This window comes from Muscardinus avellanarius (genome assembly GCF_963383645.1).
Source record: "Muscardinus avellanarius genome assembly, chromosome: 3".
In the NCBI taxonomy this organism is placed as follows: domain Eukaryota; kingdom Metazoa; phylum Chordata; class Mammalia; order Rodentia; family Gliridae; genus Muscardinus; species Muscardinus avellanarius.
Genome location: NC_137788.1, coordinates 131,681,192 through 131,694,218, shown reverse-complemented (window position 1 = coordinate 131,694,218; position 13,027 = coordinate 131,681,192). Strand labels below are relative to the sequence as shown.

The 13,027-nt window shown below is 53.6% G+C and overlaps 1 protein-coding gene across 4 annotated transcripts in view; it reads left to right on the top strand.

Annotated features, from left to right (window-relative positions):
* Positions 1 to 1,081: 1,081 nt before the first annotated feature.
* Positions 1,082 to 13,027, top strand: part of MEGF11 (multiple EGF like domains 11) — a gene marked incomplete at both ends in the record, with an annotated part of 227,329 nt that continues 215,383 nt past the window's right edge. For 3 of the 4 annotated variants that reach the window (XM_080691722.1, XM_080691721.1, XM_080691724.1), the window contains 3 exons: positions 1,082 to 1,179; positions 6,423 to 6,524; positions 10,824 to 10,924. In XM_080691722.1, the coding sequence (XP_080547848.1) occupies positions 1,082 to 1,179; positions 6,423 to 6,524; positions 10,824 to 10,924 (301 nt within the window). Of the gene's footprint in view, positions 1,180 to 6,422; positions 6,525 to 10,823; positions 10,925 to 13,027 lie in introns of those variants that run through there. The other variant, XM_080691723.1, reaches the window with a different exon arrangement.

Genomic DNA, 13,027 nt, shown 5'->3' with positions numbered 1-13,027 from the left:
GTGTACATATGAAAATAATGCTGCCTTTATGTATCAGGCGAGGTTGGGACTCATGATTTCTGGCTCTCCTCTCCCTCCTCCATGCCTCCAAGGTCAGCAGCCCACCGAGGGGGGACCCCTGGACGAGAATCTGTTATCTAAGTTCTAGGGGCCTGCAAAAATAAGACAGGAAGGCACATCAAGAGTCAGCTCAGCCACTCCCACCCCAAAGCTGCTGCTTTGCTCTCTTCAAGGAGCCCTGTGTGGGGGACCCCTTCCCTATTTAGGGAACAAGGGGGTTGGCATCTGTGTGGGCACTCTGAACACCTGCTACATGCTGTCACTTTAGGAGCCTGGATCGAGTTCTGCAAGCTGCTCCCTTCAAACTCCTTACCAGGCTGGCTCAGCCCCTCCCACGGTGGGAATGACACACGGCGACTCGGTGACTGCGTCTCTCTGGGTGTAGGTGGCTGACATCCTGTAGGAGGCAGGAGAAGCAAGTGCCGTCCAGCGGCCCAGCGTTCCGGGCCAGGGGACCAGAGCTGCCCCGAATGGCTCTCCATTTGCGGCTCCCTGTGGGCCACACGGGATACCCTTCTTCTCTTCTCGTGTGGCAGGAAGGAGTAGGGAGAGGAATGGATGAGCAAGACTGTTTGAAAATGAGGGGACGGGACGGGGGAGGGCGCTGCCTCTGACGTAGGCCAGATCCAGGATTCTTGAGTCCAGGACAGACCCAAGTCCCCAGGGTTCTCAGGACACCCTGAAACTATAGTCAAATTAGTGCACATGGGCATTCTTCTGGGGGACCGAGTATAACTTTCATTAGATTCCTGAAGCAGTCCCTGAGCCAAAACCCCTCCAGAACCCCTGGCCTAGAATCCTGACTTTCCCCTGACTCAGGCTTCCCACACTCGTTACTCAGATTGGGAGGCCCATTCCGTGTTAGTCAAAGCCCACGAGTGTAAAATAGCAAAGGCTCGCTACGCCACGGCAAGGGAAGCTCCGTCTGCTGAGAGCCTGCTCCACCGCTTCGTGCAAGCAGATGCCAAGACATGCGGGCTGAGTGACGAGGCTGCCTCCTTTGTCTCCACACAGGGCCCCGATGGCGCTCTCCGCAGCAGGCCTGGCTGTCTTCTCCCTCCTGCAAACTGCCCTGACCCTGAATCCCGAGGACCCCAACGTGTGCAGCCACTGGGAGAGGTGAGTGGGGGCCGGGCGCCGGCCCTCCTGGGGGATTGGCACTGGGGGGCAAAAGCAGCTTCGGGAGAGGCAGTAACTGTCCACACGGGGCCCACAGTCCAGCTGGGGCACAGCTGGTGTGGGGAAGGACAGGGCCGAGAGCTAGACTGCTTGAGACCCAGTGCTGCAGGAGGTGAGGGCGGAGGTAGGTTGTGTTGGCTGCAGTTGGCCAGGTGCCATCTTGCCCCTGCTGTGTTTCACCCTGGAGGGAGGAGAGACCCAACGGAGCCGGTCCCTGTCCTCAGCAGCAAGCGAGAGGGCACGGGCTGTGAGCCTGGCTGTCTTGTTCTGTGATGCCGGGATACCTGTCCCAGTCTCCTGGGACTGGCAGCAGTGTGAAAGCTTGGATGAGCGGCCTGCAGCCTGCCCTGAGGGGGACCTCAGGTGAGGTGGGGCCCCCTCACCTCGCTGCTGCCGGTCTGAAGGGGGCAGGAAGGGTGGTGGAGGGCGCAGCCGAAGAGCGAGCTGCATTCTGGCCGTGGCACTAAGCCCTGGGCGACGGGCTGGGTCCCTGCAGATGGTCTGACTTTGAAGCACAAGGTTAAAGTATTGATTTTGGTGAGCAGAAAGATAGTGACCAGAGACCCAATCAGGAAAAACTGAATTAAACCCTGGAATTGATTGGCCATGCTGACCAGGACGCCTCTGCCACTTAGATGCTAATAAATCAAATGAATAAAATTAAGATGAAGGCGGATGGGGGAAGCGGTGATAGAGGAAGGAAGGCGAGTTGGAGGTCCCCGCTACATGCCTGGGAGGGTGAACGGCCGGCCCTCATTTGGGCAGGACTGTGCCCGGGTAACCTGGGCACTTGTGGGCCAGGAGGGACTGGCTGAGAGGCAGAGGGACAGTGCCCACACTCCTGTCACCTCTAGCGGCTGGACATTCTACATGGAGTCTGGACAGAACCAAGACTAGAGCAAAATAGTGCTAGCCGGGCGCGGTGGCACACGCCTGTAGAACCACAGGTGTTTATATTCTTGGGATGCAGAGACAGGAGGACCACGGGTTCAAGGTCAGCCTCAGCAACTTCCAAGACCCTATTTCAAAATTAAAAATTAAAAAAGGTTGGGTGTAGATAATGCCTGGGTTCAATCCCCAGTATTTCCCCCTTAACCCCCACCCCACATTCTTTGGTGATAGGAAGTATAAATGATCTGTGATGAGAAGACCTTGGTGTATTCCAATCTGGGTTTTTCTTTTTTCTTTTCTTTTCTTTTTTGCTACTGGCGGTGGGACCCAGGGGCCTTTCTACTTTCGGGTTATACTCCCAGACTTATTTTATACTTTATTTGGAAACAGGTTCTCACTAAGTAGCTGAGGCTGGCTTAGAACCTGTGCAATCCTCCTGCCTCAGCCTCCCAAGCTCTGGGATTACAAGCGTGCACCACCACGCCCAGCTCAATCTGGGTTTTTCTGCCTGCCAACTGTGTGCCTTTGGGAAGGCTGGGAACCACTATGAGCCTACTTCCAGCTGACAATGGAAAGAGATTTTTCTTGCCTCACCGGCTCGTTGGAGGACCACGGGCAGCACTGTGATCAGAGCGCTCCGAGGACTGTAAAGCTCGAGTCCCACTTCTTGGCAACTCTGGCTGAAAGGACTGGTTCTCATAGACTTCGGTGCCCATCAGTCCCTCTGGGGGGGGGGTGCGTGAAAACGGCATCTCCGGGGACCTAGCCCCAGACTTCTGACCCAGCACTGCATTTTTCATAAGTTTTCCTTCTGTTTCCCAGGGTCACTCAGGCCCTTGCCCCTTCTGGTCTTAAACCTTTACTTCCCAATGGGTCAGACAGCAGTCAGGTAGAACCCCACATTAGTCTCTGGTTTGGGGACTCTAAGCTTGGACCAGTCCTTACATCCTCAAGCCTAGTTAAGCACAGTCACTTCCTGCCCTGGTCTGGGCCCCAGGAAGCCCCTTCCCACCTGCCCCTCTGTGCCCCGTTGCTCCAGCCCGGGTCCCTCTCTTCCAGGGACCACAATGATGTTCTTCAAGCATTCCCATTCTGTGTGTGTGTGTGTGTGTGTGTGTGTATGTATGTGTGTGGTATTGGGGATGGAACCCAGGGACATTCTACCTCCAAGTTACACCCCCAGCCCTATTTTTTTATTATTTATTTTGAAACAAGGTCTCAGTAAGTTGTGGGGGGGCTCACTAAGTACTGAGGCTGTCAGAAATGCTCCCAGTCAGAGTACTGGGATGACAAGCATGCACCACCACACCTGGCTTTAGCAATCCCATTTCTACCAGGGGATCCGTTCAAACTTATTCCCAACTCTCTAGCTTTCCAAACCTACCCACCATGAATACATTAGAGATTTCAATATATTGGTAGTAGCTGGGCGTGGTGGCGCATGCTCGTAATCCCAACATTTGGGAGGCTGAGATGGGATGATTGTCGTTCGCAGCCAGCCTCAGCTACTTAGTGAGGCCTTTTGAAAGTCAGTGAAACCCTGTTACAAAATAAAGATAAAAAATAGGGCTGGGGGTGTAGCTGGAAGGTAGAATGTCCCTGAGTTCCATCCCCAATACTGCAATAAATAAATAAATAAATAAGAAAGAAAGAAAGAAAGAAAGAAAGAAAGAAAGAAAGAAAACATTGGGAGTGAGCTGGGTCTCTGGGCAGATGGGTCCATCGGCTTAGGCTGCATTCTGGGTTAGAGGAAAGGAGTGGACCAGCAGGGAAACTGAGGCTTGTCCTGCCCCAGGCCTTGGCTGCCGGCACCTGGTGCCTCCTCTTGGCTTTTCCAATAGAGGCCTACTGCAAGTTATGCGTGGCTAGATTTAGCCTGCATCATTCCAGAAACTCACACCAGTCCTGAGAGACTGCTTAAGGGAGAATTTCCCAGCTGGGTTAGTACAGGCAGGTCCTTGTTAATTATGCCCCTCCACCATAAAACCCAGTGTAGAGACCTCCCCTAGCTAGTAAAATCTGCCTCTACAAGATTAATCTGGCCCCTCATTAGTGTGTTGGCAAATGAGCAGTGTTAAACCACCCGGCCATGAAGCCGGGGCACCTGCTCCAGGTCGGAGACTTGGAACTGGTACAAGGTCTCATTGCCACACTCGCTCAGCCGGGGAACCCTATGGTTGCTGGGCCCACCCCCCGCGACCCCCCAGGTCCCTCTGTTGGGCTGGTGCCATTTCTCTGAGCATCTGCTGTCCCTCTCAGTACTGGAAGGAGAGGTTGAACCCCCATGTGCACAGCAGAGCTGGGGCATCTGCTCTGTGCGTGGGTCTTGCCCCCTCTCCCTCCACTGTGGGCTGGGGGGAGCATCCTTCAGTGCCCACACAGGAGGTAAATCATGGCCTGTCACATAAGGATGATAACCAGCATCTATTAAACACTTGCTGTGTACCCAGGAAGCATTTTAGTGTCGTATCTTGTTTTATCTTCCTACTGCCTTAAGAGGTAGATATTATTTTATTGATCTCCTTTGGTCCTCGCAATAATCACATGGAGTCCCTATATCTGTCATAGATCTGAAGCAGAGGCATACAGGGGTCAAGTAACAAGCCTGAGGACATGCTGCTCACAAGTGACAGACTTTAAATGTGGTCCTAAGTTTTGGGCTCCAGGGCCTGTGCCCTCTGACCCAGTCACGCCCTGTGCCCTCTGACCCACTCCCAGTGGGAAGGCCTTTGGGAAGCCTGGGTGGGTGTTGAGCCTCCTCGGCTTCCCCAAGCCTGGAGATGACACACGGGTCTGGGCCATGTCTGCATAGAGTTGTGCCTCTGGGGGCCTGTTCTGGTGTGCTGGGGGAGCGGGGAAGCACGCCCTGGGCCCTCCTCCATCCTCAGAGTATCAGGTAGAATTTCCCACCACCTGGGGCCCTGAGCATTGCTGACTATTCCTGGCCTCTGCCTGGGCTCCACACCTTTAACCTTTCAGGCATCCGAGAGCCCGTGCAAATGGTGCGGTGTCCTTAAGCTAAGCAGCGGGCTTCTACAGCCTGGCCTCGGCCATCTGGCCCAGGCCGGTGAGCCTTCCGCGGGCAACACTGAATAACGGCAACCTACATGGACATTAATTCCTGCCGTCTCATCTGGGGTGCTCTTCAGCCCGCACAGGAGGGCGCTCCAGCTCGAAGGCTGTTGCACACCACCTGCCGGGGCGGGCTGAGGGAAAGGCGGGTGTTGGCTGAACCGAGATCTTCCCTATGGCTTCCACCTGCCCATCCAGGTTTAGAGCAAGATGACAAGATGCTCCTCCCGTCAGGAGGTCTGGGGGCCTGTCCTCAAGCGGAACAGGGTGGGGGGAGCCGCTTAGGCTGCCTGATACTCAGATTCATTTTCCATAAAGTGAGGATAACAGTGCTGCTTACTGTATAAGATTGTCTGAGAATGGAAAACGGTTAAAGCATTTAGCACAGGGCACTCCATAACTATCAGTAGTTATTAATAGCGGCTGGTGACCTGGGCTTGTGCCTCTCTGAGCTTTAGTTTCTTCATCTATAAAATGGGGCTATTTAAGCCGGGCGTGCTGGCGCACGCTTGTAATCCCCACACTTGGGAGGCGGAGACAGGAGGATCGTGCAGTTTTGAGGCCAGCCACGCTGGCTTAAGAGACCCTGTTTCCGAATAAAAAAAAAGTATAAAAATAGGTACTGGGAGTGTAGCCCGGAGGTAGAAGGGTTTCCAAGAACCCCAATACCACACACCAAAAAAAAAAAAAAAGGACTATTTATAGAGTTGCTACAAAGATCAGTTTTCATATAGACATATGTATATGTGTACTTTTACAGGTGAGTTTTGCTGTATTTCCCAGGCTGGCCTCCAATTCCTTGAACTCAAGTGATCCTCCTGCCTCAGCCTCCCAAGTATCTGGGACAATAGGAGTATGCTGCTGTGCCTAAGTAACATGAAATATTTTAAAATTTGCTGGCTCTGCCTTCCAGAACCCCATAGTATAAACCCAAACCTTTCTGTATTCATTCTCTGATGAATGAACAAAGGAGCTAGAATTTCAAGAAATTAGCTGGGCTTCGGGTCAGTTGAGCATGTGCCTTGGGTTCCTCTTGGGGTCAGGAGCCGAGTGCTGAGGGTGTCCGGCACGGCGGCGGATAGTTGGAAGTGGGGGGCCTGAGCCTGGGAGCCTGGCCTCAGGGCTGTGGACCGGGCATGCCTGGGGAGGGAGGCTGCGTCTTGGCCATCAGCTGTGTCTTCCGATGCTGACCATTGCTTCCATCTCTGTCTGGTTCCCAGCTATGCTGTGACTGTGCAGGAGTCATATGCGCACCCCTTCGATCAGATCTACTATACACGATGCACCGATATCCTCAACTGGTTCAAGTGTACCCGGCACCGGTGAGTGCCCCGCTCAGACGTCGGGGAGGGAAGGGCCAGGTGCTCAGAGTGCATTCATTCATTCATTCATTCATTCATTCTTTCCTTTTTTTCTACCTACTTACTTCTTCCTTTCTCTCTCTCTCTCTCTCTCTCTCTCTCTCTCTCTCTCTCTCTGTACTGGGATTGAACCCAAGAGCATTCTATGCCCCCAGCCTTTTCTAGTTTTTATTTTATTTTATTTTATTGGTGGTACTGGGGGTGGAATTGAGAGGCTTTCTACCTCCAGGCTATACTCCCAGACCTGTTTTATACTTTATTTGGAAACAGGGTCTCACTAAGTAGCTGAGGCTGCCTTTGAACCTGTGCGATCCTGTCTCAGCCTCCCAAGCACTGGGATTACAAGCGTGCACCACCACGCCCGGCTTTCTATTTTTTTATTTTGAAACAGGGTCTTGCTAAGTTGCTGAGGCTGGTCTTGAACCTGCAGCCCTCCTGTCTCAGCCTCCCAAGTATGACAGGCATGTGCCTCTGGGCCCAGCTGACCACTCATCCTTGAATCCTTGTGTCAGGGTATGCTTCTGGAGGAAATCCAACCTGGGACAGATGCCCTCAGAGCAGGCCCAGCTGCATGCCAGGGCATCCGTCCTGGAGACCAGAGTCTAGGCCAGAACTCAGCAACATCCTGGTCTCTGGACCAGGCCCCTCTTCACAGTGCTCAGTGTGAACAACATGGTAATCCTACAGCCCTCCCTCAGAGCATGGCATGCTTTCGTGTCACTGAGGAGGAGAGGGGAGGAAGGGAGAACGTGCTTTGGAGTATGACCCGAGCAAGTCACTTATTTGAGGATGGCTGGCATATTCATCTAACACACAGTGATCCTTGTTCGGCCTGTCCTTGGGGGTCCAGTGAGGTCAGGAATGTGAACATGCTTTGCAAAATGCAAGGTAAAACGGAGAACAGCGCGACGTTATTAGACACATGTGAGGTGGCATTACTGTGTAAGAAGTAAGAAAGCAGCAGTGGAAGGGTAGCTAGGGAGGGAGGGAGAGGCCACGCACCGGCCTTTTCCCCAGTTGCTGATGTCTGCTCAGTTCAGGCATCTCCTTTGCTTCCCCTGGTCAGTTCAGTCCCCTCTGGGGTTCATGTGGGACTATGGCGGGCAGCAACGTGGGCTGGGAAACTTGCTTTATGCTGAGAGGCCAAAGTCCTGATTTTCCTTTGTTTGGCTACAAACTCACTTTGAGGCATTGAGCGTAGTTGGAATATGTGCTTTAAAATCCCTGCCCTGACCCAGATGTTGGCATCTGGGTCATCTCAGGGTTGGTCTTCCTGGATGTCTTTTTCTCTTGTTTAGATGTTTTTTCATTTCTTTACCTGTCTAGTCATTTTGGACTGTATTCTGGACATTGCCTGTGATATATTGAAGAGACTGGCTTCTGTTTGGTTCCTTCAGGAGTATTGTGTGTGTGTGTGTGTGTGTTTTTTTAACTGTTTCTTTGTTTTAGTGGCCAGTTAACTTGGCCAAACTCAAATTCCATATCCGAAAGTTCAGTATTTTTAGTTTTAGCTGGATTGCCTGGAATCTGCTGTCCACACATATAATTCGAAGACCTGAAGTTTGAGCAGTTGGTCTTACAAAAAAATAAAAATAAAAAAATGGAGTCTCTTCTTCTTACCTCTCACCTCTCTGAGATTTCTCTTTTCACTTGATAACTGGGAAACTAAGAAGTGCACCCTGGGACTTGCCCCATGGTTCTTTAAACCAGTAAGGTTTGCATGCTTTTAATCTCAATTCCAGTCACTAAAAGTATTGTTGAGCTAACTTGCGTGGGGCCGCTCCCTTCTTCCAAATGTCCATGCCTCCCCCAGCTCTGTTCACTTGTATTCTCTCTCTGGTGTCTTCAGGGAGTTGCTTTTTCTATTTCCCCCCAGCTTTCATGGTTGTTATTTGCAAAAAGGTAGATTGATTAGGAGCTACTCAGCCACGACCACGCGTCCTTCCTCCACTCTATCTGTGAAATGTGGAGGTGGCACCCAGTGTTCCCTCTGACCTCCCCCAGCTTGGCCACAGTTGGCTGCTTGTGGCTCTGGTCAAAGGCAGAGGCAGAAACAGGAGCCCCGCTCCTCCTCTGGGCTCCAGCATCCCTGCGTCAGAGCCGAGTTTGCTCCGAGGTGTGACTCCCCTGGGTACTCGGAGGCTATGCTGCCATCCATCACCACCGGGGCCGGGTGAGTGAGCAGCTGCTTATTAAAATAGGCTGTATTCCCGGAACATGAATTATTTTGCTGAATTATTGAGTCGCCTTGCGGCTCTCCTGATGACCTGGACTGTGCATGCTGACAGCGGCACCATCAGTCTGCTCGGGCGCGGAATTCTTGTTTTGACGCAGCATCCTCCTCCGGAGAGCAGCCCGGCCCCTGGCCCCTGCCTCTCCTCTTCCCACGCTGGGCGCAAGCAAGGATGGGTGAGCCTGAAGCCATGATCTCTCTCCCTCCCGAGAGGTGCTAATGATGCTGAGCCCACCGCCCCATCCGGAGGGCCTGGGAGTAATCCTCTGCTGGGGAGAGTGGACATTTAAATGACCTGAGTCAACTCTGAGTCATTTTCTTTTCTTTTTTGTTTTTGTGATTGTGGGGATCGAGTCATTCTTTATCAGAGAGGTTCACACAAGCCCTGAAACTGCCTGCCGGGAGCTGCCTTCCTGCGCGGAGGAAGTAGCTTCCCCGGGAGGCCAGCTTACCTCCAGCTTTATGGGCTTTTGACAAAGTAGAATGACCTTAGCTTACGACATTCCCAAATATCACAGATTTCCCTGGAGGCTGGCATTGTCATCTGTCATGAAGTGAGGGCCATAAGGACTAGGAGCTTGTCTCACTCCCTCTCCACCCTCCCAGCGCTCCCTGAGAAGCAGGCTGTAGGAGGGGGCCACAGGGCAGGGCCCTCGAGTGTCAAGTATCAGGGGAGGGGAAAGAGCTTGGCCTTCAAGGCTGGGGACTTGGCCTTGGTCCTGCCTGTCATCTATGACCTTGGGCTCTGATGGCAGCTTCAGATCTCCTCCACTTTGATTCTACTTGTGACAGTGGGACTTCACCTATCGATACTCCATGTCCTCTTCCGCTAAGGACTTGGTCCTCACACCATCCAGCCCTCCCCTGCCTTACCCCTTCACTAGGGCCATCTGGAAGCCAGAGAGCCACCCTGTGAGGGCCGGCACAGAGCGGCCAGCGGGGCCTGGTGGCTTTGAAATTAGAGCTCTCTGGTGCTTTGGATCCTGGCCCTGGTACTTCTCAGCTGTGTAACCTCAAGCACGTCATCGACTGCTCTGAATCTCAGCGTTCCCCTCCATAAAACAAAGGGTTGGAAGTAGGGGATAAATAAAATTAAAATTCTAACAATGAAAAGAGACCCCAGATATTGGGGACACATGCCTGTGATCCCAGTAACTCGAGAGGCAAAGGAGGAGGATTGCAAGTTCAAGGCCAGCTTGTGTAACTTAGCAAAACCCTGTCTCAAAATAAAAGGGTCTGGGGATGTCGTTCAGTGGTAGAGAGCCCCTGGTTTCAACTGCCAAAAATGACAATGAAAAGAAATAAATTAAGTGGGTCATGTAATGATACCTGCCTCAGGAAGTCTTCGGGAGAGTGTCACCTATAAATGCTTAACACCGGGGCTGTATAAGGACTGGCACCCAGGCCTTCGGCTCCCGGTCCAGGGAGTCTGCGCCCTGCGGGCCGGCTTCTTCCTGTGCAGTTCGAAGGTCGGCATGGGGATTCTCAGGGAGCACACAGAGGCTTCTCTCCAGAAGTGTGGGATGATGGAGATTAACCTGGGACTCACAGGGTCACTTACTGCTTCTGGAGTCCTCCAAGTGGGTGGCCCATACCCGGGGCTGGGAGCAGCCTGGCTCATTGAGAATTGGGGGTGGTAGACATCTGACCTCTGGGGACCTGACTCCTATCCAAGTCCCCCAAGGGCTCCTCCGGCCCAGAACTAGAAGTGTCAAAAAACCAAGGAGCGGCCCACGGTTGGCCTCGACAGTGTCACCCTTAGCAGTGTCTTCCACGGCCCTTCTGTTTAGAAGAGATGGGGAAAGTCAGCAGGCCTGGCGAGCGCCTGTTGGTGATACATTCGGCATCACTGTGGTGCGGATCCCGTCATCGATTTTCTTTTATTGTGTTCCTTCATATCCGAAGCCGCCATGCATTTTAAAGTAATTATTGAATGGCATCCTCGATATAGCTCAACACAAATATCATTCTAAATGGGAGCGATTGATTTTCAATGCTTTCAAGTGGCTTTCTCCCTTCTGCTTTAGGATCAGTTATAAGACGGCATATCGGCGTGGGCTCCGGACCATGTACCGCCGGCGGTCCCAGTGCTGCCCTGGCTACTACGAGAACGGAGACTTCTGCATCCGTACGTAGGGGTTGCTTGGGACTGCCCTCGGGGGACAGAGGGGAAGGGAGATGGGGCTGTGGTCCAGGGCCCCTGGCCGTGGTCCTCAGCTGGCCCCAGGGCTCCAGAAGTCTCTTCCTGTTGCCTGTGCTCAGAGAGGAAATGGGTTTAGTACAAATGTGTTCACAAGGGTTTGGCCATCAGATCAACCTCCTTCCGGGAGCAGGACAGTTCTACACCCCAATGGGGTCAGGGAGGGTGGGCCCTCTGAGGAGGAAGGGAAGGAAATGTCAACGTCATCAGAGACGCCCAAGCAGGCCTCATTGGATGGAGGGAAGGAGAGGATAGAGAAGGGAGGAAGGAGGGAAGGAAGGAAAGAAGGAGAGGGGAAGGAAGGGAGGGAAAAGGAAGGAAGACAGGCAGGCTGGCCGCCTGGCTGGATGTTGAAACCACCATCTCCTAAGCAGAGGGTGGCAAGGGTAAGCAGACCAGGAGGGTGTGTTCCAGGAGGACAGTGGTTTCCAGAAAGGACTAGAAGATACCAGAGGAGAGATGGGTGCATCAAAGACAGGACCTCTTTCCCTGTTTGTCAACAACAGCTCAGAGAACAGTCACCTCAGCATCCCCCAGAAACACTGGAGCTGAGTTGCTGGCAGCCATGGGCCCTTGGCTGGGGGCAGGGTGATGTGGTGGGACCACCCAGGAGCGGGGCTGGTCCCCATCCCCGGCTGCGTGGCTCTGGGCAAGACACTTTACCTCCTTGGAAAACGACTATGGGGCCCTGGCAGAGTCTGAGGGACTTTTCCCTACTCATGTCTGACTAGCAGAATGAAGGCCAGGGCGGAGGGGACCTCTCAGTGGCATTTGAATGTTCCCTCGACTGCGAAGAGTGTCCGGGAAGCTGGGAGGCCCCACTTAATGATGACTGGGAGGCCCCACCCCAAAGCAGCTGCCTCTGTGGTTGGAAAGCCACACGCCCCGTTGGTATTCTTGCCCCTTAGGTGGGCACGGGGCTGTCACCAGTGAGGATTTGGGCAGGGTGGGTGTGCTTGTGTTGGGAATGAAATGACTGCCTCCCCCTCCTGTTGTTACCTCACCCCTAAGGCCCGAGAAACTCAATTCAAATAGCATTACGGGAATGAATGAAAAAGGCTCCCGCGAGTGGGTTCAATAGTGATGGGTCTGCAGGAAAAATGCAAAGAAACTCACTCAACGTAAACCCTGAAGGCATATTCTTGGGAGCAGGGCCGAGGACCGAGTGAGGGCCAGGCCTCAGCCGGTGCCTCACCTGGATTGGGTGCCTCTGGGGACCCGGCTTGGAAGCGAGGTCAGCACTTCTCTCTGCAGCTGTTCCGTTCTCAGGGAGCAGAGTGGGTCAGGCAGGTCGCGAGCTCATAAAGCCTGAGCAGGGCGGAGGCGTGCGGCCCCGCCAGCGGCGGGCACAGGGACAGACTCAGGAAATTGCAAAGGAGCTCGGGCGTCAGCATAGGGTTCCAGGATGGTTGAGCACATGCCCTTTCTAATTCCCCGAGTGGATGCTGGTAAGGCTCTTAAGAATGAAGATGGGGCAAAACTGCCAACTGTCCTGATTGCGTGAGCTCCGCCTTGCTGAGTGGGAAGGGCCGTCCAGAGCCTCCCCACCCGCTCCTTATGCAACCGCCAGGCCGATCCGCCCATCCATTGGGAGACGAGCTTGCAAAGCCGGTCCAGGACTAAAACCTTTCCTAGGATTGGAGGCGTATATTGTGGCGCCCTGTGCATGCTGGCAGTGAGCGCACTGGGCCCACGGGCCTGGGTTGGAATCCAGTCTCAGCTTCTCTCTCTTTGTCTTCATCACGGTCCGGGGACACACCACGTGCCAGGCACCGTGCTGCCCTCTCTTTCTATGTTGCTTCTCCTCCCCCTCCTCACAACCGCCCTGTGTTCTAGGTACCCTGAGTTCATTTTACAGACGGGGAAACTATGTCACTTGCCCGAGACACAACTAGAAAGTGGCAGCACATGGATCTGTGCCCAGGCCGCCTGGCTCCAGAGTCTCTCTGCTTCTTGCTTCGTGAACCCAGGCGGGACTTGTCTGCACTCCTGCGGAATGTGGACAGTAACACCTGACCACTGGGCACGGAG